Consider the following 27,968-nt stretch of genomic DNA (forward strand, 5'->3'; position numbering starts at 1 on the left):
GTGGTCGCGGGTGCGGCCGGGTGGGTGTGTGGTGTGAAAGTGTCCTTTTCAAATCTGCAGTAGAAGGTATTCAAAGTCGTTGGCTAGTGTGCTATTGTTCTCATCTTGGGGGGATCGTCGCTTGTAATTAGTCAGCGATTGGAATGCATGCCAGACTGATTTTGAGTCGTTCACGCTAAACTGTTTTTCCAACTTTGCTGCATAGATCCTCTTTGCAATGTAAATTTCTTTAGTAAGCTGGTTTCTAGCTCGATTATACAGGGCCCTGTCCCCGCTCTGATATGCATCTTCCTTAGCGTGGCGAAGCTGCTTAAGTTTAGCAGTGAACCACGGCTTGTTGTTGTTGAATGTCCGAAATGATTTTGTTGGTACACAAACCTCTTCACAGAAACTGATATAGGATGTGACAGTGTCCGTATATTCATCCAGGCTGCCAGCTGAATTTTCAAAGACACTCCAGTCTGTGCAGTCGAAACAGCTTTGAAGTTCCATCTTTGCTTCATTGGTCCACTTTTTGACTGTTTTCACTGTAGGCTTCGCACATCTAAGTTCTTGCATGTACATCGGTATTAAGTGAATTAAGCAGTGATCAGACGAGCCCAGGGCTGCACGAGGTATAGCACGGTATGCGTTTTTTACCATAGTGTAGCAGTGGTCTAAAGTATTATTTTCCCTGGTAGGAGAGTCGATGTGGTGCTTGTATTTAGGGAGTTTGTGGTTGAGTTTAGCTTTGTTAAAGTCCCAGAGAATAATGAGGGGTGAGGCTGGGTGTTTCTTTTTTTTTTTTTTTTTTTTTCCCATTAGTTACTTCCCCCCCCCTCAAGCAGCAGTATATCATATCTTTATTAAAAATAAATAAAATAGAAAAAAAATGGATTTTCCAACCATTTTAGCTACCCCATTAACAGCCAGTTTTCACCTTTGTAAAGTCTTCCATTAGTTCCCATGAAAAATGTCCAACTTTGAAATTTTGCAAACCTAATCACACATGAAAAGAACAAGTTGAGGCAGCAAACCAATAGAAACCGCTGAATTCATTTTATTTCCAAAAAGACTATTTACATTATGTACATATGCACACCCCACAGACCATACAGTAACACTGCACAAAACAGCCATGTGCAATGAGATTAGGATCTCTTCCAAATATACAGTGTATCAATAATCTCAGCAGCAGAAAGGCACACTTGTTGGTCAATTACCTCACACATACAATTACTGCATCTAGGAAGCCATTCAATACCGTTATGGGATGTGCTATGATAAATAACATTGGTCTTGCAGTGCTTCAATTTTGTTTTCCATAAATTAAAAAAAAAAGGCATTTAAAAATGTACAGTACAGAGACTACAATAGCTGGTGCATGTCCGCTGACAGATATTCTACCTCACTCAAAGGAACATTCCGTAACGCGTGTGATCTTTTAAAGACCGCTTTGACCTCAGTCCCACGCTGGCCTCAAGGCTGGAGCGACTCCTCCAAATTTCCAGGAACCAACCATTCAGGTGCACTGTAAAATGTCCAACACCTCAAACCCCTCCTGTGCGCTGATCCATTCTTCTCCTTTGAAAAAGTGCTGAGATAAAGCGAAGACAGTGCTTCTCGCTTTAGCCATGTTGGGTCCCCGTGCATCAAGTTGTCAGAAGTGTCAGGGCTTTACATGGTCAGCCTGTGGATTGAGAGAAAAACAAAAACCTGAGTGGAACAGTCCCTTTTTTTTTTTTTTAAATCTATAAAAGGATCATTCACAATATGACATGCAGAAATGCACTTCAACATATTTTGCACAATAAATGTAAAAAGAGTAAGTGGTATAAGCTGAGATGCTTTCAAAAGATGTGAAAGTAGAAGCTATCACAGCAATGCTAGCAAAAGAAGAGGAATACAGTATGCTGGCACAGGAGATATTACAACCAATGCTGGCAAAAGGAGAAGAAACGCTGGAAAAAAAGAGGAAGTCTAAGCAATGCTGGCAAAAGACGTGGAAGCCAAAGCAATGACGGCAAAATACGTTAGTAGTATAAGCACGCTGGCAAAAGAAGCAGAAGCAACACTAGCAAAAGTAGAATCAGTAGCATGAGTAAATGAAAAGTAGATAATACAAAGATGGCTATGAAGCCCTGCTTAAAATGTTTGGGAAAGGATGTTCATTGGTTTTGTTACCGTTTTCTTGGTTTCACTTCCCAGCCATCACGACACTTGACAAACGTTAATGATTCACCGGGAGAAATTTCTGTTTTCGACGGGTCTTGGGCACAGAAGGTAAACCTGCAAAACATGAATCCATGAGCAAATCTTCAACAATCTGGGGATTTCACGCTCATCTACCACCACCACTCACTTCTTCTGCGTTTCACCAGCTTTCATGCGAATCCGTCGGATTTCTAGCACAGGTTTGGGAAGCTTGGTATTCCAGGCCCACATGGTCTTCCTGATTTTCTTCCACAGGGAGTGCAAAGAGTCGCCCTCACCTTCCCAACTCAGGTGTATCTTCAGCAGGTCGCCGATGTCCTGCTCGGTGAACACCAAGAAGGTGTTTGTCAGGTTCAGGCCGATTGAGTTGTCGTGACTACCCGAGGGGGAAAAAAAAAAAGAACAGAATTTGACCAAGTCCGCTATAGAGTTTTTATTTATAATAAAAAAAAATTAAAAAAACAAAACTAAACATTTTACTCACAAGTCAACAAAGATGTCTTTTGTGTCATTATGCGCTCCAATCAACTTGATGTAGAAGGTTGGGTCTGCGCTGTCCGCCTGCTTCCTGTTGAACACGTGCATCTTCATCTGGTAGTGGTAACCTTCAAGATAATGCAACTGGGTTAATGATTCATCAACTAGTAATTCATGTGCAATCACACGACGCAATAAAGAGGGAGGTGCGCCATCTCTGTCAGGATGGAGAAGGAAGTGCATTTAAACGTTGAGAAAGCTACTTTTTAAACCTGCCTATTGTGACAAAGGTAAGTAGAAGCTACGCTGGTAAGAAAAATAAGCGATGCTGGGAAAGACGACAAAGCTAAGATGGAAAAAATGGAAAATTAAGGCAATGTGTCATTTAGTCTGACTAAACAAGATGAAGCTAAACTGACATTTAAAGAATTTGAAGCAATGCTGGCAAAAAAAGCAAAATAAGTCAAAGCTAAGCTGTAAAAAAAAAAAAAAGAAAATTGAAGCAATGCTGCCAAATAAGTGGAAGTTCAGGTATGTTGACAAAAAGCAGAATTAGAAGCAATGCTGGCAAAATAAGTAGAGCTGTTATCAGTTGCTTAGGTTAATATCAGGTGGTGACTCACCTCCAAAGGGAGTGTCTGCACGTGTCTTCAGGTACATTTTGCTGTTGCGTCTCTTGCGCATCTTGCGAGCCTCGTAGCCGATGTTGTTGCAGCGGTTCTTGCGGCAGCTCAGGCAGATGCCCTTCTTGAAGCGGACCGAGTCGGTGCACTGGTACGCGAAGCTCACATGGTCTCGGTTCAGCAGAGAGTCAACAAAAAGGTGCACGGCTCGCTCGTGTTCACATTGCACCACTTCCATGAAGTCTGGAGTTGGGAGGAGGATGGTGCCATTTAAAGCGGATTGACCGATGACTCAAGCTCGCTTAGTTGGACGACTTACTTCCAGCCACAGCCAGCACGTCGCCCAGTGAACACCCGGGTTGTACATCGCCTCCGTTGGGATAGATGTCCACGTCCCCGATCGGCTGTTGGATTCCGATGCTCACCCCCAAGGCTTCCCGAGTGTACGTGTGGAGGACGTCCACAAAATCTGCGTCGTCCGGAGAGAGGCGCTTCTCCTCCTCCACACGCTCAAACATCGGCCCCGCTGGGTCCAAACCTAATTAGAATAACCACACATCATACCAATTAGTTTAATTAAGAACAAGTATAAAGCAGGGTACAAGCATACTGACAAAATCAGGCTTTTTCCTCCTTGTGATCAAAGTCAGCGAAGGCCCAATTGACATGCACTAAGTCTCTAAAAAGATTATCCTGAGCAATTATCCTGTAGTGTGGGGTGTTTACTGTTTTGTGCCGTGTTGGTCATCTGGAGTACACCGCAAACTATAAGAGCAGTAACCACTGTCACCAATTTTAATCATTTAACTGCAAGTTTTAAAAAAAAAAAAAAAAAAAAAAAAAGTTAAAATCATTATGCATATAACCCTTTAGAAGAGCACCAATAGCCGCAACATACCAGTGATTCTCCCGAGGGACCCTCGCACATGTGTTCCCGCGTAGCCTGCTACGTGAGCCCCTAAGCTGTACCCAATCAGGTGCACCTTCTCCAGAGGCAAACTCAGCTCATCCTGTTCAGGAAAGAAAATGACATCAGCAACTGCTACAACGAACAAACTATGGTTGTTGGCCAGCCACGCTCAGTTAACTTGGACAAGGCCTTCTCTCACGCTACTGCTGCCTCTGCCATCTGTCTCTTGAACTCTTTGTCCACCTTTACAGCATGGAAGCAGCCCAGAACCTTTTTCTGGCTTGGTATTTTGTACACTGATCCAATTTTAATCTGTTACTAATGCAGTTTTTTTTACTGAGACAGCATGAGCTGTAATTTCAGGGTAGTGATGGAGGCTGTCCCAGTTGACTGGGCAAGGGTACACCCTGGGCTGGTCACCAGCCAATCACAGGCCACATGTATACAAACTATTTACGCTGACATTCACACGCATGGACAATGTGGAGTCTTCAATTAACTAACATGCATGTTTGTAGAATGTAGGAAAAAGTCTGAATACGCAGAGAAAACCCCTGCAAACGGAGAACATGCAAAGCTGCCAAGATACGGACCACAAATCTCAAAACTGAGGCAGATGTGCTAGCTACTAGTCCAGCATGCCATCTTTAAATGCAATTTTGACTCTTCAAGCCACCTCAAACTGAGCATTATTATGTCTGTTAGGCTCATGGCTCTTATTAGGTGTACTTAATTTAGTGGAACACCTGACACTTTCATTTGTACACAAGCCTCAACCTCTTGAGCAGGTCTGCATGAAGCCTTCAGGTGCATTCCAGTTTGAGTGAGTCAGGTGACATTTTGCCAGCTTCCAGATCCACTTTTCTAAGCGTTTCCTCTTCGGACCACATACCTGAAGCCAGTCAAGCATGGTGGCGATGTCCCGGCCAACGACATGCGTGTAGTTTACTGCAACCGGGTACAGCTGATGGGCCATGGAAATCCAATCAACCACAACCACATTGGCCTCTGTCTCGCGCCGCATGACGGCAGCCACCAGCTTCTGCATCCAGCTCTCAAACATGCCACTCATCTGGATTTAAAAAATAAACAACCTTTAATTCACTACTATCTCACATGTGAGACAGATTCCAACATAAAGCAGCAGCAACACAAAATTTATTATTTTCATGTACCGTCCAGCCGTGGATGATTAAGATGGTCTTGGCTGTGGCGTTGAAGTTGCACTGCTGTAGACACCCCTTGTTTCCGACCTGCAGGTAGCAGCCTTCCTGGTCCAGATCCAAACTCTTCCTCATGTTGTACTTGACATCCAAGGGGACGCCCTCGGCCGCAGACTCATCTCCACCTGAGCAAAAGTCAATACCAAAGATGCATCCCAATCTAATGCTTGTAGAACACAGATGCTTTTTGCTCATGAATCTAAAATGAGGGGTGGTCACCGTTTCAGCTGCTAAATTTAACGAGAAATATTATGGAATTAAAGTTTCTTCGGTTTCATTCATTCTTTGAATGAATGCCTTTTCAGGGGCCTCAACATGGCCGAAAAAAAAAAAATTCTCAGCACATATCCTGGGGAAAATGACTTAGAGGTCCGGAACACCGCGCCTGAAAACTGTAGTAGTATCAGTAGTATTCTGTGGAAAGTTACTCACACCACTTACCTAATCAACAACATTTGGTGGGCTCCCTAGTGAGGATAAGCAGTATAGAAAATGGATTGTTTCTCTCATGTAACAACGACCCATGCATTAAGTTGTACACGAAGTCAGTCATTTTGGGTTCAAGCCACCATTTTAGTGAATGTTCTCGTGACATTTGGTGATTTGCATCCTGGATCCTAGGGAAAATGTATGCTTTTTAGGTGGTCCGTAACAACCCACCAAAAACCATTCAGGAAGGTTTTTAATTTTTTTACCCCTGAAATTCACTAATCCACATGAAATTGGGTGGATACAACCAAATTTAAGGATACACGAAAATGTCAAGGACCCATGGCAAATTGAATAGGAAGTAGGGAATTCTGGTTAAAGAGAACCATTTTGGCCAACTCCTAAGAAAATGGCCCAAATTTGACCCTTGTATACTAGACAGATGAGTGATGCCAAATTAAGTTTTTTTTTTTTGGCCATGCCATCTAATCTGGGTGGAATTTGGCATCAAAGCTTGACAATCATTTTGAGGACCATTTGAAAATTTTGCGAGAAAAAAAAAAAAAAAAAAAAAAAAAATTTAAAATGAAAAAAAAAAAGATTAGCCAGAGATACCATTTTCACCTATTGACATGAAATTTGGCAGACATTTTTCATGACAGGGTGCATGGAAAGGTCTCGAGCACCCGTGCATTGAATTGAACAAGAAGTCAGCCATTTTGGGCAAAATTCCAGAAGTCCTACTAGGAAATTTGCCCAAACGAGCTAGAATTGGAATCTGATATACTAGACAGATGAGTGACAAAGGTGGTGTCAAAGTTGGACGAGTAGCTGTCCATCAGCTCAATGAACAAGAGAGATAGTTCCAGATGGGTGCTTTAGTCCATTTGCCGATTGGTATGGTCAAACGGTTTGCAGACACCAAACACAGTGAAAACTACATTCAGAATGGAGCCCAAATCTGCCAGAGATGGACTTTAAAGACATTCACTGATGAGGTTTGGCCTGCTGGATCAACTGTTTAAGCAGCTTGTGCATGTTCCCCACCCCTTGGATTAAATACAACCATATTTCTTGGAGTTCCTGCAACCATATTTTTGCATAATTACAAATCATTATGACAGGATAATGCCAAACAGCATGCATGATTTGGGGGGGGGGGGGAAAGCAGCTAGGAAAATACATTAAAGAAATTGGTGACTATATGCAAATGTAATTTAAATGATTGTACTCCAAATAGAAGTATTGCATGGTATTTGACTATGAAAACGTAGTTTTGGAAAAACACTTGTACTTGAATTGAACCAATGAACTCGACGACCCCGCTGCAAATGGACCAGAGACCAAAATCAGTTTGGGGGGGTAAAACGTAGATTCAGCAGGACGTTTTATTTCCCCCTGCACCACTACACTGTGTCAAACGTGGCGTGTGTCCCATGCACTTCAATTGTCACCCCCCCCCCCCAAAAAAAAGGACACGTCACTTTCTTGGCATGTGAATGAAGCCATTCCAGTTTTTTTCAGTTTCACTCAGCCCGCCACACATGCTCCGTTTCTAATTAACTCATATCGCTCTTAGAATATAACAAGGACGTCAAAAGGCTGTTTGACAAATTTACAAGAAATGCATACAATCCACGCGTAAACAGATAAAAAAACGCGCAAAAAAAAAAAACAAACAAAAAAAGGGAAAAAAGACGCATTTCTTACCGGTTTGTCCGTACGTAAATGCACCTGCGTATAGCAACAGAGTCCACAGCAAAAGTGCTGAATGATTCATTTAAAACCAGATTCTGTTTATTTAAAAAAAAAAAAAACTTCTTTGTGTGCGGTGGTTGCGTACCGGCGTGACAAAAGAGCACGTGAAGCCGGCCGTGGTACGTCTTGGTCAGTCGATTGGTTGGTGCTGGCTGGCTCGCCCGGTGCGATGCGGTGCTGTGCTGTGCGCCCTCACTCCAGAGACCAACAAAAAAAAATATAAACGCATCCAGGCGCTCATTAGGTTTAAATAGTTTCCCCCAGGGTTCAGTCATCTGATCATCGGCTGATCTGCCGCGCTTCTGATTGGTCAAGCCCCCGGTTTTTTTTACGTCGAGGGGCGTGGCCTAGGCTGAATGAAGTCGTAGTAAGAAGACGTGCTTACGCCCAGTGAGGTGTGTTCAACCATAAAACACACAAACACAGAGGAAGAACAACAACAACCACAAAAAAACGTGTTGCACGAGAATGCAGGTCATGTATTTGTTGACTAATTCGAACAATGTGTAGAATTGATGCAGGGGGGGGGGGGGGGGGGCTTGATAAATGCTTTAAACACGAAATCCTATTGGTGATTACAATAGCAGCCTGCACTTTCACTGGAATGTCTTAAAAGGCTAATATGGAAGGAAGGGTGTGGGGTGGTGATAGTGGGTTGGGGTGGGGAGCCTGCGGGGCTCCCTGGGGCACTCTCCCCCATGAAAGCATTCCCCCCCGTCCGCCATCCTCCTCCTTTCTTTGCTTGGCTCTCAGCCAAACCATCGGCTTAGTTCACTTTCAATTGATGAGGCAGAGAATGGGCGCTACAATAACAATAGTGTGTGTGTGTGTGTGTGTGTGTGTGTGTGTGTGTGTGTGTGTGTGTGTGTGTGTGTGTGTGTGTGTGTGTGTGTGCAGGCATCACTGGTCACCAGCGGGGAAGTGTCACCTGCCACCAGGGCGGTCCATCGTTCTTAATACAGCCTAATTGTAAGTCCAATTTGTAGTGGGCCAAGTGAGAATCGACGATGCTTTATGGCTTTGACTGCATGAGTTGGCACAAAAGCATTGAGCAATTATATCTATGCCATAGGAGAAGGCCGTAATGGCTCATGAGCATGACTTTTGTGCAGTCGACGTGGGATCAATTCACCCCCAGTGCACCCAGAAAATGGTAAGTCGTGAAGTTCAGTGTGGTTTCTAAAATCCTGCATGCTATCTGACTAATTTGTAAGAACTGGCAAACTTTATGTTCATGCCACATATAGATTTTCTTGCATCTGACTTCTGTGCCAGATGTGTTTCAAAAAGTGCGTTTGTGGTTGTGTGTGTGTGTGTGGGGGGGGGGGGGGGGGTCTTTTTAAATCGGGATATATTTTGAACAAAATCTGAGAGAAAATAATGTCACTTGCTGACAAAAGAAGTGTGAATAGAAGCTACTTGTATGCTTGGAATAATAAGTGGTAGAAGCTGTGATGGCAAAAAAGGAGAGGAAGGGATGGTGTTAAAAGAAGTAGAAGACGTGCGAGCAAATAAAAAAATAGACTATGCTGGCAAAAGAAGCGGTAAATTAATCTGATGGATTAAAAACAGTGGTCGACTGGTTAGAGCATCAGCCTCACAGTTCTGAGGACCCGGGTTCAATCCCCGGCCCCGACTGTGTGGAGTTTGCATGTTCTCCCCGTGCCTGCGTGGGTTTTCTCCGGGCACTTCGGTTTCCTCCCACATCCCAAAAAACATGCATAAATTGGAGACTCTAAATTGCCCGTAGGTGTGCATGTGAGTGCGAATGGTTGTCTGTTTGTATGTGCCCTGCGATTGGCTGGCAACCAGTTCTGGGTGTACCCCGCCTCCTGCCCGATGACAGCTGGGATAGGCTCCAGCACGCCCGCGACCCTACTGAGGAGAAGCGGCTCAGAAAATGGATGGATGGATGGATGGATGGATTAAAAACAAAGGGAAGTAGAACGCATGAAGGAATAATAGCAAGTAGAAGAAAGGATGCTGGCAAAAGAAGTAACAGAAGCAGTGTTAGCAAAAGAGAAAAGAAGGTATGATGGCATAAGAAGCAGAGATAGAAGCACTGGTGGCAAATAATTAGAAGTTATGCTGGTTAAAGAAATGGTAGAAGCTATGATGGCAAAATTGGTAGAAGATGGGATATTGGCTAATGAGGAAGAAGTAGAAGCTTTGCTGGGGTGTTGGGAAAAGATGTAGAAATGGAAGTTATGCCGGTGAAAGAAGCAGAAGCTCTGCTGACAAAGTTCGGGGAAATAAAGATGCTCTGCTGGCGAAAGAAGCAGTAGAATCAATCCTGTCAAAAGAAGCACAATTGCTTGCAAAATAAGGGCGATGGAGATGCTCTGCTGGTGAAAGGAGTAGAAATGATGCTGGCTCAGAAGAAGTGGAAGTGATGCTGGCAAAAGAAGTCGTTGAGGAAGTTATTCTGACTAAAAAAAAAGAGGTAGAAACTATGCTGGCACTATCAGACGATTAATAAAAGCTCTACTGGCAAAAGAAGTAAATGAAGCAATGCTGGCAAAATCCATCATTTTTGGCACTTTACAGAATTCTATGAAGAATTTTGCACATTTGTGACTATGATATATTATAACGGGAGGAAAAGTCCCCCCCCAAAGAAATGAGATAGGAGATTCCAAAATAATGTGCCCGATTTACACACGCATCAAGTGGGGCTTTATTAATAGAACTACAGTTTGTGCAATGATAGCAGAATGAGCATGCGACTGTAGCTCTGCAGAGGGTTGACATGAAGATGAGATGATGCAATGCAATGTGGCGTGACATTAGTCGCGCTCCACTCTTACAGTGAAAACGAATGGAGAAGCACATGTCTGGTGGCATTATATTAACTGTAACATCCTCATTCTGTTCTATTCTTGTGTCACATCTTTGGAAACGTCCCACATCTTCCAACAGAAAGCTCCTTTGGGGTCTGATGTCAGACTTGCATTTGCGTCACGTTAAAATGCCTTTGTTGTTTTTTTCCTTCCAGCTATTCTGAGTAAGAATTCCTACTGTACTCCGCTGACTGACAGCTTTGGAGCCCACAATGAGGCACGGTGAGCTGTTAAGACACAGAGGCGCCACAGAGAGGAAAAAGTATATCAAAGAACAATGATTTTATTGTTTTGGACTATTAAACATCTTTTTAATTATTGATATTATTTTTTGGGAGCCCTGCTGTTACTCTTTATTGTGCAGAATGCCTCGAGACATATCATATAAACTCCTGTTTTCAATATTACAACTGAAGTAATAAATGATGTCAATATGAAATCATCATGTCATAAAATCTGTAACTAATGCAAATACTTTTCAGAATTATTCATTGTATTTTATCGTAATAAGGATTTTTATCATCCTACCTAAAACTAAATAAAATATGTCAATGTCAAATAAAGTATGCTTCTATATTTGTTATATATTTTGTATCTTATTTTGTTGAAATGATTATATGATAAGCGGCACGGTGCTCGACTGGTTAGAGCGTCTGCCTCACAGTTCTGAGGACCGGGGTTCAATCCCCAGCCCCGCCTGTGTGGAGTTTGCATGTTCTCCCCCGTGCCTGCATGGGTTTTCTCCAGGCACTCCGGTTTCCTCCCACATCCTAAAAACATGCATGGTAGGTTAATTGACGTCTCTAAATTGCCCGTTGGTTTGAATGTGAGTGCGAATGGTTGTTTGTTTATGTGTGCCCTGCGATTGGCTGGCAACCAGTTCAGGGTGTACCCTGAACATAGCTGGGATAGGCTCCAGCACGCCCGTGACTTTTAAGTTAAAAACATTTGCATTTGACCTGTAACTTTATCAATGCATCCATTTTCTATACTGCTTGTCCTCATGAGGGTCACAGGTGACTAACCAGCTAACTTTGGCAAGAGGCTGGGTACACCCTGAACTGGTCGCCAGCCAATCACAGGGAACACAGAAACAAACAGGTTCTTACAGGTGTTTAGACACTAAAAAAGAACTAAAACTCTTTTCTGTCCAGCTGCATTTTCAATAAACATCAGATTCATTAAAAAAATAAAAATAAAAAATTGAGCAGAGGGAGTATGGTATTTCAAATTGCCCTGTTGTACAGCAAAACTGTCCCAGCACAAAGGCATACAGACCCACCATTTTGCAAGGCCATGCAGCTGAACAGGACAGGTTTAATAAATAAATAGAAACAAACAATCATTCACACCCACAGGCAATTTAGAGCCTTCAATTAACCTACCATGCATGTTATTGGGATGAAATATGAACAACCGGAGGAAACCCACACAGATACAGGGAGAACATGCAAATGCTACACAGGCGATGCCGGATTTGAACCCGGGTCCTCAGAACCGTGAGGCAGATGTGCTAACCAGTTGGTCACCGGTGGTGCCACCTATATTATAATATATTACAGAAGTGCTACATTGACTTACGAGTGAGCCAACGAGCAAGCTATCACGCCAGTTTACTTTCCTTCAACTGACCATTTGAGTTACGAGTGCTAACGCAGCAGCGAATTTCACAACAAACAGCATGTAGTTCTAATTCTTAAAAAAAAAAAGAGGCGTCGTGTTTGCTTCAAGCTGTTTATTGCCATTCACAGTTGACGTTTATTATAATACTAAGCATAAAATAAAGAGAATTACATGTTTTGTATTTAACCAAACCACATAATTTATGAAAGTCCTCTAGCTTAATGCTAACATACAATGCAAAATGCCACAGACAGGCAAACGAAACTAGTCTCGATATTGCGGTAGTTTAGGATCATTTAAACAACATACAAATGGCCATACAATAGATGTAGACAGACAATAAAAAAAGCACAGGTCTTCTTTGTGTTGTGTTTCATCATCAAATCTACATGTAGAATGTCTCTGTATTATACTGTCCCCTGGTGGCCAAGTTGCGCACACCAGAAGGAGCAACCCTGTGTCAATTTAAAGCATGAAATCATGATGCATGCTGTTGAACTCTTTACTTAAATTCTTACTTAATTTTTATTTTTTTCTTACATTCTTTTGCTTAATTCTTTAATCCTCGATCATATTTCATTATGTTACTAATGTATGGTTTTATAAAGTAGTGTTGTAGAGCGCCATTTTTCATACCATAAAAAAATGTGTTTGTGATTTATTTTTATTTTTTTGGTTGGGACACTGGAACAAATTAATGGCATTCCCATTCCTTTCAATAGGGAAAGATGATGTATACTATGTGATATGATATATTACAGGAATTGTCTCTACGCAGTCGTTCCACAGCTATGACAACACCGCCATCCTGTGTCCGGATGAGCGATGAGCCGAGCGGTGACACAGCAGGAGGCGGACGGAGGGAGGGCAGACAGCAGCACACCGGATTCTTCATGAGGGAAGAAGAGGCCAGGGACAGCCAGCCAGCCCCGGCTTCTCCTTCTCTTCTCTAATATATCCCTCGTTTCGCTTTTGCAAGTCAGGCCCGAGCTAGGGGCCGCCTTGGGCTTCGTAGGATGTCCCGTCATGAAGGTAAGAAACGCGGCGGCGATTTAGCGAGCAAGGTCGGCGTTTGTCATGAACGTTGACGGCTGGGGAAGCACCACGGCGGCTAACCGAAGCTAACCGAGAACGTCTTACTAGTAGTCTCTGGGGCTAATGTTAGCAGCGTGGACGCGTGATGGTTGAGCAGTAAACATGACCGTCGACAGGTTAAATGGTCAAACGGTGACTGTCGTGCGTGTTTAAATTTTAACTTGAGCCGTAGACGACGCTGTCAATTAGGCGGAAGAAGCCCAGAGAACGTCTGCTAACTGTGGCTAACGCGCTAGAGTTAGCATGGCGGCTAACAGAAACCAGGCTCCGGGTTGGTTATGGTTACCAGGCTGGGCAGAGGTTGGGCGGGGTGAGAGTGCCGAGAGTAGGCAGCTGCGAGTGGGGGCGAGGCTGCTCTCGCACGTTGCTGGTTTATTATTTTTTTAGCCGCCCTCCTGGTCTAAAAGTTGGCCATTATAGCTTCAGTTTCGAGAGCTACCGTATGGCAAATATTCAGCAAGAAGCATGTCCTTGCGGCTAACCTTGCCCGGGCTTCAAAAAGTTAGTCGTTAATGTTTAGACGAGGCCACGTAAATACGACGTGGGGAGTCGCTTTAGAGCATTAAAAAGTTGAATCACATGGTTGACAGCATCCCGTTTAGTCGCTGCAAGGCTGCTTCATCAGGCCCTAAATGGCCCTAACCAAAAGTGGACGCCGTCTTAATTAACCTAGCCATATACAGTACTGTACATGATTACGACTAGCATTACCCCTAAACGGATCTTGTGTTCTGAACAAAGGTCATATGACAATCACCATGGGAACTGCATGCTGTCAAATATGTTCCCTTTAGAAGTCTGTATTACTTTGACAATGTTTATATTAATACCCATCTGTCATTGCCATAACTGTCAACACTACTGCCGTATTGGATTGATAATGTACCTAATGATGTATCCAATGAGTGTACTGTACAGTGAACTCTGTTTATAGCATGGGATATGTTCCAGACCCACCCACAATTGGTGAAAATCTGCAATACAAACACTATGTAAAAACATTTGTATCGTTTTACTGCTCACACACACTTCAAAATAATTCATAAAACACACTTTTTAAATACACTGTAAATGTTTTTGAACACAAACAAAATTGCAACTATTAAAAATGTTAAAAATTTGATCATCAATAGGTTATCATCAAGAAAACCATGGAAAATGGTGAAATATCAGCTCTTAAATTAAACCCCTTAGCTATGTTTTTGTCATTATATTCATCCAAACAAATTCATCTTTATTTGTACCATACATTAAACATGAGCAAGAAACTGAACAGACAAGGGTGGTTTAATATTTTTTTCTATGACTGTATGTATTATGAGAATTTATGGGTTGAGTTTTTTATTTTTTTTCCCTTTAACAGTTTTTCTAAGGTTTCATGTCTTTAGAATTTCATGGCCGGTCGTCGCTTCCTTGATTTAATGCATGACTGTTTCATCACCTCAAGAGTTGATTTTTATATTTTTTTTGTCCCATAAATCAACAATAGAAACACAAGTCGAAAGCAGGTCTTTGTCTTGTATTTACTATGTAGTCTGTCAATGTTTTTCTTAAAATAAGCCTCAAAACCTGTTGGGGAAAAAAACTGACAGCTCCGACGGGTCTCCTTCCATATGTGTGTCCTCAGGCGTGAGCTGTGACGCGTGTTTGAAAGGCAACTTCCGAGGCCGACGCTACAAATGTTTAATCTGCTACGACTACGACCTGTGCGCGTCGTGCTACGAGAGCGGCGCCACCACCACTAGACACACTACGGAGCACCCCATGCAGTGTATATTGACACGGGTCGACTTTGGTGAGTACCAGTGACACTCCACTCCAAACCTAACTACTGTAACTGTCTAATTAGACTATGACAGAATGTGTCAGTTGGTCCTAAATTTGGTTATTATTTTACAAGCTTATGAACCAACTGTGCCCTGAGTGTATCCTGTACTAGATTGTCTCTTTCACGCCTATAGTTTTTGGTCAAAGCTACTCAAGTGAACTTCACATTTTGTAATGTGAATAACGGATTTAACAAAAAAAAAATCAGAATTGAGTATCATATCTGCAGTGTGAATGTACAATCCCATTTCCAATAAAGTTGGGACGTTGTCTTAAACATAAATAAAAACAGAATTCAATGATTTGCAAATCATGTTCAACCTATATTTAATTTAATAAACTACAAAGACAATATATTTAATGTTCAAACTGATAACCCTTATTGTTTTTAGCAAATCATGATTAATAATTTGGAGTAAAAGAGTACGGGTACTATGGCTGCAACACGTTCCAAAAAAGCTGGGACAGGGTCATCATTTTTACCACTGTGTTACGTCACCTTTTCTTTTAACAACATTCAAAAAACGTTTGGGACCTGAGGACACTAATTGTTGAAGCTTTGTAGGTAGAATTCTTTCCCATTCTTACTTGATGTATAGCTTCAGCAGTCCGGGGTCTCCGTTGTCATATTTGACGCTTCATGATGCGTCACACATTTTCAATGGGAGACAGGTTTGGACTGCAGCCAGGCCAGTCTACTGCCCGCACTCTTTTACGACGAAGCCACGCTGTTGTAACATGTGCAGAATGTGGTTTGGCATAAAAGACATTGCTTGGATGGCAGCATATGTTTCTCCAAAAGCTGTATGTACCTTTCAGCATTAATGGGGCCTTCACAGATGTGTAAGTTACCCATACCATTGGCACTAACACAGCCTCATACCATCACAGATCCTGGCTTTTGAACTTTGCGTCCATAACAGTCCGGATAGTTATTTTCCTCTTTGGCCCCGAGGACACGACAGCCACAATTTCCAAAAACAATTTTAAATGCGGACTTGTCGGACCACATAACACTTTTCCAATTTGCATCAGTCCATCTTAGATGAGCTCGGGCCCAGAGAAGCCGGTGGAATTTCTGGGTGTTGTTGATGAATGGCTTTTGCTTTGCATAGGAGAGTTTCAAGTTGCACTTGCACTTAGATGTAGCGCTGAACTGTATTTACTGACATTTGTTTTCTGAAGTGTTCCTGAAGCTATGTGGTGATATCCTTTACACATCAATGTCAGTTTTTGATGCAGTGCCGTCTGAGGGATCGGAGGTCACTGGCATTCAATGTTGGTTTTCGGACTTGCCGCTTAGATGCAGTGATTTCTCCAGATTCTCTGAGCCTTTTGATGATATTATGGACCGTAGATGATGAAATCCCTAAATTCCTTGCAATTGTACGTTGAGGAACATTGCCCTTAAACTGTTCGACTATTTTCTCACGCACTTGTTCACAAAGAGGTGAACCTCGCCCCGTCTTTGCTTGTGAATGACTGAGCAATTCAGGGAAGCTCCTTTTATACCCAATCATGGCACCCACCTGTTGCCAATTAGCCTGATCACCTTTGGGATGTTCCAAACAGGTGTTTGATGAGCATTCCTCAACTTTCTCAGGCTTTTTTGGAATGTGTTGCAACCATAAAATTATAAGTTAATGATTATTTGCTAAAAACAATAAAGTTGATCAGTTTGAACATTAAATGTCTTGTCGATGTAGTGTATTTAATTAAACATAGGTTGAACTCTCTTGCGCTTCTCATCCCACAAATGTAAGTTTTTACTTATGGGGCATCATTTAAATGGGAAATAATCTTTCCAGTAGGATAATATTTATTGACAAAAAGCATTGTTACAGAAGAGGAATGAGCTGCCAAACAGCAACCATTTTTCAAAGCTTCTGGAAAATGTTTTGTCTGAAATCTGTTTTGGTTTGAATCTACAGTTCAGAGGAGCTCTATAAAAGGCTTTTGCACGGAGGTACCTTTATGTATTTCTTAATTTTTTTTACTTTTATGAATGAGCGCTATGACGTATTCACACTCTGTGAATTTGAAAATGTGCACAAGCTGTTGCAGGAACACATGGTGCATGGTGTGATTGTGGTTGCTTTGGGTGTAATTTGATAGGAAATACCCTTACAAAAGCTGGCAGACAAAAATTCAGTGAATGTATAACAGCACTTTAAAGGCTCCTGCTCGGCTGTTAGTGAATACATTTTTGTTCTTGCAGGTAAAGACACTGAACTGATGAATGGTTGTAGAGCACACTTTGGTTAACGTCTCATCCTCCCTGCCTACAGACTTGTATTACGGCGGAGAAGCGTTCTCGGTGGAACAGCCCCAGGCCTTCACGTGTCCATACTGTGGCAGGATGGGCTACACCGAGATGTCCCTGCAGGAGCACGTGGCCGCGGAGCACACAGAGACCTCCACAGAAGTGGTACGTCACTCTCAAGACATATTTCACCTAGTATAATGCAATCTTTCCCAACAGAGTAATGACATTAGTCTGAGAATGTGGATTAGATTTAGAAAGTACGGTATGTTTTCAATCTACGTCACGCTGAGGGAGTTCAGCTTCTTTCTTGACACCAACTTGTGACTGCGGCAGGCTAAACGGAAAAGCATCAATGGCAGGTGGACTGTGTTGCACTTGTCGGAACGTTCACTGCTCCCTGTTGACAGCTTTTTAGGGAATATATTTACCATAGTATTGTAGTTGTTTTACTTGAGATTAGGGATGGGTACCTTTCACATTTGAACCGGTACGATACATATTCCCGGTACCTGGGAATCGATACCGGCATATGTACGGTAAGTAAAGCCTTCCTCGCCGATGGACGCCTAACTTCATCTGCAGTTGAGTAAATTAATAGGGTATTTCAAATCCAGTTGTACAACCCCAATTCCAATGAAGTTGGGACGTTGTGTTAAACATAAATAAAAACAGAATTCAAATGATTTGCAAATCATGTTCATCCTATATTTAATTGAATACACTACAAAGACCAGATATTTAATGTTCAAACTGATAAACTTGATTGTTTTTAGCAAATAATCATTAACTTAGAATTTTATGGCTGCACCACATTCCAAAAAAGCTGGGACAGGTGGCAAAAAACACTGAGAAAGTTGAGGAATGCTCATCAAAACCTGTTTGGAACACCCCACAGGTGAACAGGCTAATTGGGAACAGGTGGGTGCCATAATTGGGTATAAAAGGAGCTTCCCTGAATTGCTCAGTCATTCACAGGCAAAGATGGGGCGAGAGAAAATAGTCGAACAGTTTTAAGGACAATGTTCCTCAATGTACAATTGCAAGGAATTTAGGGATTTCATCATCTAGGGTCCATAATATCATCAAAAGGGTCAGAGAATCTGGAGAAATCACTGCATGTAAGCGGCAAGGTTGAAAACCAACATTGAATGCCCGTGACCTTCGATCCTTCAGTCGGCTCTAGGTCAAAAACAGACATCAATGTGTAAAGTTCAGCGCTACATCCGTAAGTGCAACTTGAAACTCTACTATCAACGCAAAAACCATTTATCAACAGCACTCAGAAACGCCGCCGGCTTCTCTGGGCCCGAGCTCATCTACGATGGACTGATGCAAAGTGGAAAAGTGTTCTGTGGTCCGACGAGTCCACATTTCAAATTGTTTTTGGAAATTGTGGACGTCGTGTTCTCCGGGCCAAAAAGGAAAAGAACCATCTGGACTGTTATGGACCCCAAGTTCAAAAGCCAGCGTCTGTGATGGTATGGGGTTGTGTTAGTGCCAATGGCATGGGGAACTTACACATCTGTGAAGGCACCATTAATGCTGAAAGATACGTACAGGTTTTGGAGAAACATATGCTGCCATCCAAGCAACGTCTTTTTCATGGACGTCCCAGCTTATTTCAGCAAGACAATGCCAAACCACATTCTGCAAGTGTTACAACAGTGTGGCTTCGTAGTAAAAGAGTGCGGGTACTAGACTGGCCTGCCTGCAGTCCAGACCTGTCTCCCTTTGAAAATGTGTGACGCATTATGAAGCGTAAAATATGACTACGGAGACCCCGGACTGTTGAAGAGCTGAAGCTGTACATCAAGCAAGAATGGGAAAGAATTCCCCCTACAAAGCTTCAACAATTAGTGTCCTCAGTTCCCAAACGTTTATTGAATGTTTTTAAAAGTAAAGGTGATATAACACTGTGGTAAACATGACCCTGTCCCAACTTTTTTGGAACGTGTTGCAGCCATAAAATTGTAAATTAATCATTATTTGCAAAAAAAAAAAAAAATAACAGTTTGAACATTAAATGTCTTGCCTATGTCGTGTATTCAATTAAATATAGGTTGGACATGATTTGCAAATCATTGTATTCTGTTTTTATTTATGTTTAACACAAAGTCCCAACTTCATTGGAATTGGGATTGAACATACATTAGTATTAAATACTATAAATATATTTTGTCACTTCCTACTTGTCAGTCTATACTTAGTTTATACATTAGTGAGCCTCACTATTGACACCGTCTCGTAAATGACCTGCTCCAAACTGTGCCTGATGTCTATATCTGCATGACTAAATCAACATTGCATTAAGTCAAGCAGCCTGGTTTACATAATCACATAATGTACAGTGTGCTCATCCCTTTTCTACTCAGCATTTGTACCATTCACTAGCCTGTGCTTTCGGTTAAGGGTGGACATTTGACAATAAACAGTGGAAATTAACCAATAATTTTTTTTTTCTATTCACTTAAAATCAGAAATCAATGTAGCGCTTGGCTTTCAAATGCACTTGCCACCTGTCACCAAATAAAGTAACAGAAGGCTCCTCAACATCTCTCATAAATGCAGCCTGGTGACAGGCAATCCAGCATTTTAAAAGCCCTTCATAAGCTCGTAGGGATGCACAATTATTAATGAACTTTCTAACTTAATCAGCTTGGGGAATCTCACACAGTTTACTGCACTTCCCTCTGTTTTGCTGTCCTGCAGATCTGCCCCATATGTGCAGCACTGCCTGGCGGAGAACCCAATCACGTGACAGACGACTTTGCTGCTCACCTCACACTTGAACACAGAGCACCCAGAGACCTGATATCCTTTTTTTCCCCTCACTACCGATGGAGTTTTGTGTGGACCTGTTCGAACGAAAATGACATCTTTTACCCATAATTTAAAGCTGGCGTTGGTAGTTTTTTTTATTGGCTGTAACTCATTACAAAGAATTGTAATGAGTGCTGTGAACATAGCGCATCACATTCTCTGTCATTTTGAGGGCTTCACTGCTCTGCATCTGCTTTGCGTGTGGCGTCGCTTCACTTTGAAGACTGCATTGTGGCAATCTGTTTATAGAAGCACTTTGAATTATACGCGGCGGTGGGGAAAATGCAGACTATCAAAAGACAAGCCTCGCTACTGTGTTGTTTTGTACAAATACTGTGGGTACAGAAAGTATTCAGACGCCCTTAAATTTTTCACTGTTATATTGCAGCCATTTGCTAAAATTATTTATTTTTTCCCTCATTAATGGAGACAGTACCCTATATTGACAGAAAAAAAAACAATTGTTGACATTTTTGCAGATTTCTTAAAAAATAAAAACTGAACGATCACAGCCATAAGTATTCAGACCCTTTGCTGTGACACCCATATATTTAACTCAGGTGCTGTCCATTTCTTCTGATCATACTTGAGATGGTTCTACACATTCATTGGAGTCCAGCTGTGTTTGATTATACTGATTGGACTTGATTAGGAAAGCCACACACCTGTCTATATAAGACATTACAGCTCACAGTGCGTGTCAGAGCAAATGACAATCATGAGGTCAAAGGAACTGCCTGAAGAGCTCAGAGACAGAATTGTGGCAAGGCACAGATCTGGCCAAGGTTACAATAAAAGTTCTGCTGCACTTAAGGTTCCTAAGAGCACAGTGGCCTCCATAATCCTTAAATGGAAGACATTTGGGATGACCAGAACCCTTCCTAGAGCTGACCGTCCAGCCAAACTGAGCAATCGGGGGAGACGAGCCTTGATAAGAGAGGAAAAGAAGAACCTAAAGATCACTGTGCCTGAACTCCAGAGATGCAGTCGGGAGATGGGAGAAAGTTTCTAGGAAGTCAACCCATCACTGCAGCCCCACACCAGTCGGGGCTTTATGGCAGAGTGGCCCGAAGGAAGCCTCAGTGCAAGTCACATGGAAGCCGGCATGGAGTTTGTTAAAAAAAACCACCTGAAGGACTCAAAGATGGTGAGAAATAAGATTCTCTGGTCTGATGAGACTAAGATAGAACTTTTTGGCCTTCATTCTAAGTGGTATGTGTGGAGAAAACAAGGCACTGCTCATCACCCGTCCAATACAGTCCCAACAGTGAAGCATGGTGGTGGCAGCATCATGCTGTGGGGGTGTTTTTCACCTGCAAGGACAGGGCGACTGGTTGAAATCGAAGGAAAGATGAATGCGCCCAAGTACAGGGATATCCTGGACGAAAACCTTCTCCAGAGTGCTCAGTACCTCAGACTGGGCCGAATGTTCACAAGACAATGACCCTAAGCACACAGCTCAAATAATGAACAACAGAACAGACAATCAGAACAACTCAGTGACTGTTCTTGAATGGCCCAGCCAGAGACCTGACTTAAACCCAATTGACCATCTCTGGAGAGACCTGAAAATGGGTGTCCACCAACGTTCACCATCCAACCTGACAGAACTGGCAGAGGATCCCCAAATCCAGGTGTGAAAAAGCTGCATCATCAAACTTGCATCATTCCCAAAAATACTCATGGCTGTATTACCTCAAAAGGGTGCTTCTACTTCTACTTCGCAAAAGGTCTGAATACTTATGGCTGTGTGATATTTGAGTTTTTCTTTAATAAATCTGCAAAAATGTCAAAAATTTGTGAGATGGGTACAATTCTTTAAAGAAAACATGAAGGGCCAGGAAAAACACATTTAATTTTATTTTAATGCAATTCAAATGAAACGGTCAAGCATTTCAGAAAAGCCTGATCATTAAACAAAACATAACCATAAAGAAATTTATGACGGTTGTTGTTCAGTCATCAGTCATATTTACAAAGGGAAAAAAGGGGAAAAAAATATATTTCACAAATTCTGCCAGGGTATTCAAACTTATGAGCACAACTGTACATTTATGCAGTCACACGTACCCCTGTCATATTGGAATGAAAGTGTAGGCTACACCTTTTCCATAAGCATTAGGTGGCGGTAGCATATTAGAAAGAAAGTGTATACCTTTCTCATAACTTCTAAGTGGCGGGTGGCGTTTTTGCAATGAACGCGCATTATTGTCTTTTGACCATTTTTTTTGGGGGGGGGGGAATGTGCATTATACACGAGAAATTATGGTATTATTTCTGCCTTCACAGATGTGCAAGTTGCCCATACCATGGGCACTAACACACCTCAATAGCATCACCAATACTAGCTTTTGAACTTTGCATTGATAGCAATCCGGATGGTTGATTTGAGTTATTATCATTAAAGTTGTTGTTATTTTAATAAATTACTTGTTCCAATTTGTGTATATATTGACGCACGATTTAAGCACAAATCTGCGTACGCACGGTTCGTGACTGAGGCATATTGTACTTTGAGGCAGCCAATTCTACAGGGCTCCTATTTTCACTCCTACGAGTGACTTTGATGAGCCCCAGTCAGAAGCAGCTCTCCTAGACAGATGGGCGACAATGAATTGCAAATATTTTTTGCCTACCTCGCGTAATGTTGTGATAAGCGTTGCCCTTGTGCGACATTTTCCTTCACAGCTTCCAATGTGATATGAAACAATAAATGATTACATGCTTCCTTAACTATGCCGTTCACGACGAGTCGAGTGGCGTGCGGCATGTGAGGAGGATGTTCCACCCCGGGCGCGGACTGGGCGGCCCCCGCGCCCGCAGGTCCAACATGCACTTCACCAGCAACACCACCGGGGGTCTCTCGACCAGTCAGAACTCTTCTCAGAGCTCCAGCTACAGCCGGGAGGCCATGGACCCCATCGCAGGTGCGTCCCAAACCGCGATGTCGTGATCAGTGCAGTGGCAGGAGCCCATTTTAGTCTGGGTGAATGGCTGGAATTTGCCCCATCGGCTCCAGCTGTGTCATAATGAGGCTGATGGGGCTTCTCGCCGCCCGCCGGGCTGTCACTTCAAGTAATTTAACATGCATTACCGAAATGTCTTACTGCAAGAGTCAAGTTCAGGATAGAGACAATATTCAAGCATTAATACAAACATAGTGTTTTGTCATATGCAGACATCCATACAAAGTAATACAACTAAAAAGCATGACATTTCATCCGATTAGTAAGATATTGTATCGAACAAGTAATTCTTTCATTGAAAAACCAAAACATCATTGTATCAAATCTGGTTGTTTGAATTAGGATTATACCCAAATATATTTTCCCCGACGATAAGCTCCCTGTTAACTCATTTCCTGCCAGCTATTTTCAAAGGGGTTTCCCATATTGCCAGCAATTTTAGAGCATTTTGAAAGATCTTTCAAGACACGGAGAATATTGTGACAAGCACCAAACTTTGGCTCACCGCGTCCTCCACTTTGTCCCCGCAGAGCTTTTATCTCAGCTTTCGGGCGTGCGGCGCTCGGCGGGCGGGCAGCTCAGCTCGGGCCCGTCGGCGTCGCAGCTGCAGCAGCTCCAGATGCAGCTCCAGCTTGAGCGGCAACAGGCTCAGGCGGCGCGCCAGCAGCTGGAGACGGCGCGCAACGCCACGCGCGGCGGCCGCGCCAACGCCATCCTCAACGCCAACTCGGCTGCCGCCAATAACTCCAACCTGAGCGCCAACCACAACAGCAACCCCGGAAACAACGCGGGCCCTTCAGAGACCCACCCCCAGCACACGGCACACAGCTCCCACTTTCTACTCAGCAGGTTTGAACAAACTTCACCATCGCTCTGCAGTTGAACAGTACTGTACTTTTATTCATCTGTGTGTTGGAATGCATTGAGAAGATCCAGAGGATATCTAGGGCTGTACACCTTTTGTTTATTGTACAGTTGAGGCTACTAGCAGTAATGAGCTTAGTTTAGAAGACAATAAGACCATTTGTCAATTGTTTCAAGATTTTAACTTTTTTTCTCCAAAATATTCAACTTAATTTTCAAAACTATATAACTTTATTCTCATATTACAACTTTGATCTTGAACATATACAACTTTATTTTGAAATTGTTTTTTCCTCCAAATTCTGACTTTAATTTAAAAAATATACGACTTCATCTCAAAGGAATTATTTTGTTCTGTTCATATTTAACCTACAAAATATGACTTTTTTTCCCCTCTAAATTCTACAACTTGGATCTGAAAATTTCTCACGACTTCGATCACAAAAATATACGACTATTCTCTCAGAAATGAGACTACTCTTGAAAATAAGTTTTTTTTGATGATTGGAAACTTAAGTGTGACAAACACACACCCACACCCCCCCCCCCCCAAAAAAAAAGAAATCAGGAAGGGCGCAAACACTTGCAACTTTAACCTCCAAATTATAAGACTTTTATCGAAACTATCCAACTTCATTGTTGTGATCTGAGGACTTTAATCTCGAAAGTATCCTTTGCACTGTACTGTAACGTGCAACTTCATCACTTACCTAGTCGTATAAGCCACTTCTCTTTGTTGACCTTTGAGGCGCACATCAGCAGCTGCGAGGTGCTCTGCTTTTTCTGACTGTACTTCAAGCCCACCTCCCGCATATGCAGACAGTTCTGTAGTCCCAAATTGTGTGACTGTGCTGTCATGTATGACTCCATTATTTATATTCGCATTGTTTGGGGGACAATATATTCTATAATTTAAGTTAAATCTGAATTTCTTTTTTATAAGTAAGTTTATTATTGTTGTGCTACATACTTATTTTTCGGGGGGGCTAGATTGCATTCAGATCTTTTTGCGGATTAATTTCTTCAGTTATGTCAATAATAGAACCATTTGCATCTGTTTTTCTGTTTAACAAAGTTCAAAAAGAGGCACAATCAATTTTCAACCTTTTTACTAATGTCGGTTGCAAGTATGCGCAAATATTCATAACCATTTTCTTAATGTTTTACATGCTTGGAATGTACCAATGTAGGGCTTGAAAGGAATGATGAAGCAAGTTTAATTTGTTCCGTAACTCAAATAATTCGTATAACAATTCAACTTTTCTCATTGAACTGAATGGAAATAGCATGAAACTGTGATTTACCCCCCCCCCCGGCCCCCACACACACAATTTTTTTTTTTATAGTTGTGTAACTAATTTTTAAAGAACAAAAATAGCCCTAAATAGTTTTTTGTCCATTAAAATATTGTAATGTTATTTCTGTAGACTTTTGTGCAGCATGATTTCATACTTTAATTCAATGGAATAAATAAAGTTGAGGCAGCCATTTTCCATTCAGTTCAATGAGAACTGCAACTAAGCTACCGTAATTAGTCGTTTTTTGCAGAGCGTAAACATTATATGCACGTGGGTATTGTTTTGTCTTTCCATTTATGCTCAAATGTTGTTCGTTTGTAACGACTGCTACATTGATGCTATTTTTGTTAGCCCGGCTAGTGTTTTGCATTGTGTGTTAGCATTAAGCTTGCTGACTTTCGTAAAACAGTAATGTGGTTTAGTGAATACAAAACATGTAATTGTCTTTCGCTTTACATTTAGTTTGGCAGTCAACTGGTGAGTTGAGGCAATTGTGAGTTAATGTACCAAATGACAATCATTTATTCATCATTTCTTTAAACACTTGTCTGCAGGCTGAGCGAAGCACGCGTGTCCGAAGCGGAGCGTCAGGCGTGCGAAGCGCAGTGGGCGGACAGGAGCTTGTTTGTGACGGAGCTGCTTCTGTCCACGCTGCTGGCGGACCACCAGCAACACCGCGACGACATTGACGACGACATCTCCGCCGATCGCCGCTGTTCCGGATCGCTGCGCAACTTCGCTGACTTCCAGTCCATGGGCTGCGTGGAGGTGATGACGCTGGACGTGGCGCTGGAGAATCTCAACCTCAAGGAGAGTGGCGCCGCGCCCCCGCCTGCCAAGAAAGAGCCCCCAGCCCCATCCCTTTGATGGCGCAAAAAGACTGCGCTTCTTTTTTTTTTTTTTAACCCCTCTTTTGTTTCTTTTTACTCCTCACTGATTTTGTCATTTCAGACCCCCCCATGTCAGTGTTTACGTGGAATACGAGTTAGACGAGTGAATGTGAGAGAGAAGTATATAAATCTATTATAATTAAAAAAGAGACAAAACAAATCTATATGAAAGCTGATAATCACTTAACTCACACTTTGGCCATGAGAGGAGGCTTTATAAAAAACACACAAAAAAACTGCTGTTACAAGCTAATACGCATGATCAAGCTTCATGTACACAGTCTGATTGACAGCCGCACTCGTGTCGCCCTCTTCCTGTGTCACCCAGCTTTCTAATAACTCTGGACAAACTACAATACTTTCTATCAGACACACCCACTCACTCGGACCTTTTTGTGTGTGTGTACGCAGTCTCCACACCTTGCGAATGCAAAGAGGACTCTGAAGGGGGAAAAACCTGTATGCTTTTTTTTTTTTCTACCCCGCTAACTTCTGTCCTCGCTCCGATGGATCTGTGTTAGGCCTCATGAAGAAGACGTGCAATGTGTGAACTTTCGGGCTCATTCGACTTTTCAGTGTGGACCACAATAAACATGTTTTGGATGGAAATCAACAAACAAAATATCTCTCTGTGTGTGCGTGTACTTTTGGGGAACATGACTGTTAAAACACACTCACATTGCAGGGAGCATAAATCAAGTGATAGAAGTCGAGGGTTTTGTGGGTCAGAGAGAAAATGTGTGTGTACACACGAATGTGATAACGCAATCATATTGTGGAGACCGTAAATCATGTAAATGAAAGTCAAGGAGTATGTGTAAGTGAGTAAGTGACAATGAATAGGAGAAAAAAAATTTTAGAGATTGAACGTGCATGAGAGAGAGAAAGCGTGACTCTGAGATCGTCTGTGTGTGAGAGAGTGTCAGTTCGTGAAAGATTGGATGAGAAAGAATATGAGTTTCTGTATATGTGTGAGAAGGTGTGTGTGTGTTCGAGAGAAAACGTGACTGAATGGGAGAGAGAGTGAGTATGTGTATGGGCGAGAGTGTGACAAGGTGTGTGAGAGCGTTTGGGAGAGAAAACGTAATCATCTTTGCGTTGTGTGACTACAATCCAAAATTCCACTTAAGAGGACTCCATTTCCCAGAAGCCTTTGCGCTTTAATGGCCCACTTCGTCTTATATATGCACAGTGGAGGTGGACACAAAGACTATTCACTCCAAAAGTTTAGACAGTGAAAAAGGTGCATTAACATAACATGCAAATGTGTAGGCGGATGTTATAAATCATCAGCCGTCTGGAAGTTTCATTTCCCACATGAATTATGACTCACTAAGACAGAACTTTAGACATAATAAATGCAAGAAAAAGTAACTACTGGATATTATATCACATTTATGTTTTAAAACTCCTGTGCAATTTGCCTTAAAGCGACATTTAAATGCATTGCGGGCTTCTGTCCATGAATAATAAGTAGCACTTTGCTTTAAAGTTTATTTAAGAGTCAAATTGTTCAGTGTTTGTGAAGAAACTTTATTTCAAAGTACATTGTGGGAGTCTTGGCTGAATTATTCATCATATGATCTAAATCTCAAAGAAGCATTTTATTCCTCTAAAATTTCGACTCCCAGAAAATTATGACTTCTCATAAAAGTAACTTTTCTCATTTATCATGGTTATTGTCATAAAATCAAAACTCTACTTGTACGATAATATTGTAATTTTATTCTTGTCAATTTCATTTTTTTCTTTTTTCTTATACTATTAAGGCTTTATTCCCATAATATACCAACTTTTTCCTCATATGACAACTTTATTTATTACGACTTTTTCCTTTTTCTGATTTCATTCCCGAGTAATTGTAAG

General features: G+C 42.0%; 2 protein-coding genes across 2 annotated transcripts; one reads left to right on the top strand and one right to left on the bottom strand.

Annotated features, from left to right (window-relative positions):
• Nucleotides 1-1,023: 1,023 nt before the first annotated feature.
• Nucleotides 1,024-7,824, bottom strand: lipg (lipase, endothelial). Its single transcript, XM_061672096.1, has 10 exons — nt 7,566-7,824; nt 5,379-5,551; nt 5,096-5,275; nt 4,192-4,303; nt 3,613-3,831; nt 3,294-3,536; nt 2,678-2,798; nt 2,342-2,569; nt 2,164-2,268; nt 1,024-1,669 (listed from the first exon to the last, which is right to left on the bottom strand). The coding sequence occupies exons 1-10, from the start codon at nt 7,633-7,635 to the stop codon at nt 1,657-1,659; spliced, it is 1,464 nt and encodes a 487-aa protein (XP_061528080.1). The 5' UTR covers nt 7,636-7,824; the 3' UTR covers nt 1,024-1,656.
• Nucleotides 7,825-12,927: 5,103 nt separating this feature from the next.
• LOC133399997 (E3 ubiquitin-protein ligase KCMF1-like) lies at nt 12,928-26,710 on the top strand. Its single transcript, XM_061672097.1, has 7 exons — nt 12,928-13,108; nt 14,799-14,966; nt 17,287-17,426; nt 19,974-20,075; nt 22,831-23,011; nt 23,581-23,899; nt 25,767-26,710. Exons 1-7 carry the CDS (start codon nt 13,093-13,095, stop codon nt 26,077-26,079), a joined length of 1,239 nt encoding a protein of 412 aa, XP_061528081.1. The 5' UTR covers nt 12,928-13,092; the 3' UTR covers nt 26,080-26,710.
• The last annotated feature ends 1,258 nt before the right edge of the window (nt 26,711-27,968 follow it).

Source organism: Phycodurus eques, chromosome 3 (genome assembly GCF_024500275.1).
Source record: "Phycodurus eques isolate BA_2022a chromosome 3, UOR_Pequ_1.1, whole genome shotgun sequence".
Taxonomy (NCBI): Eukaryota; Metazoa; Chordata; class Actinopteri; order Syngnathiformes; family Syngnathidae; genus Phycodurus; species Phycodurus eques.

Coding starts and splice junctions, on each gene's coding strand:
- lipg (XM_061672096.1), bottom strand. CDS start 7,635: ATGAATCATTCAGCACTTTTGCTGTGGACTCTGTTGCTATACGCAGGT. Junction 3,537..3,612: donor CGTGCTGGCTGTGGCTGGAA/GTAAGTCGTCCA, acceptor TCCCAACTCCAG/ACTTCATGGAAGTGGTGCAA. Junction 2,570..2,677: donor AAAGACATCTTTGTTGACTT/GTGAGTAAAATG, acceptor CCCCTCGGGTAG/TCACGACAACTCAATCGGCC.
- LOC133399997 (XM_061672097.1), top strand. Junction 14,967..17,286: donor ATTGACACGGGTCGACTTTG/GTGAGTACCAGT, acceptor CCCTGCCTACAG/ACTTGTATTACGGCGGAGAA. Junction 17,427..19,973: donor CAGAGACCTCCACAGAAGTG/GTACGTCACTCT, acceptor GCTGTCCTGCAG/ATCTGCCCCATATGTGCAGC.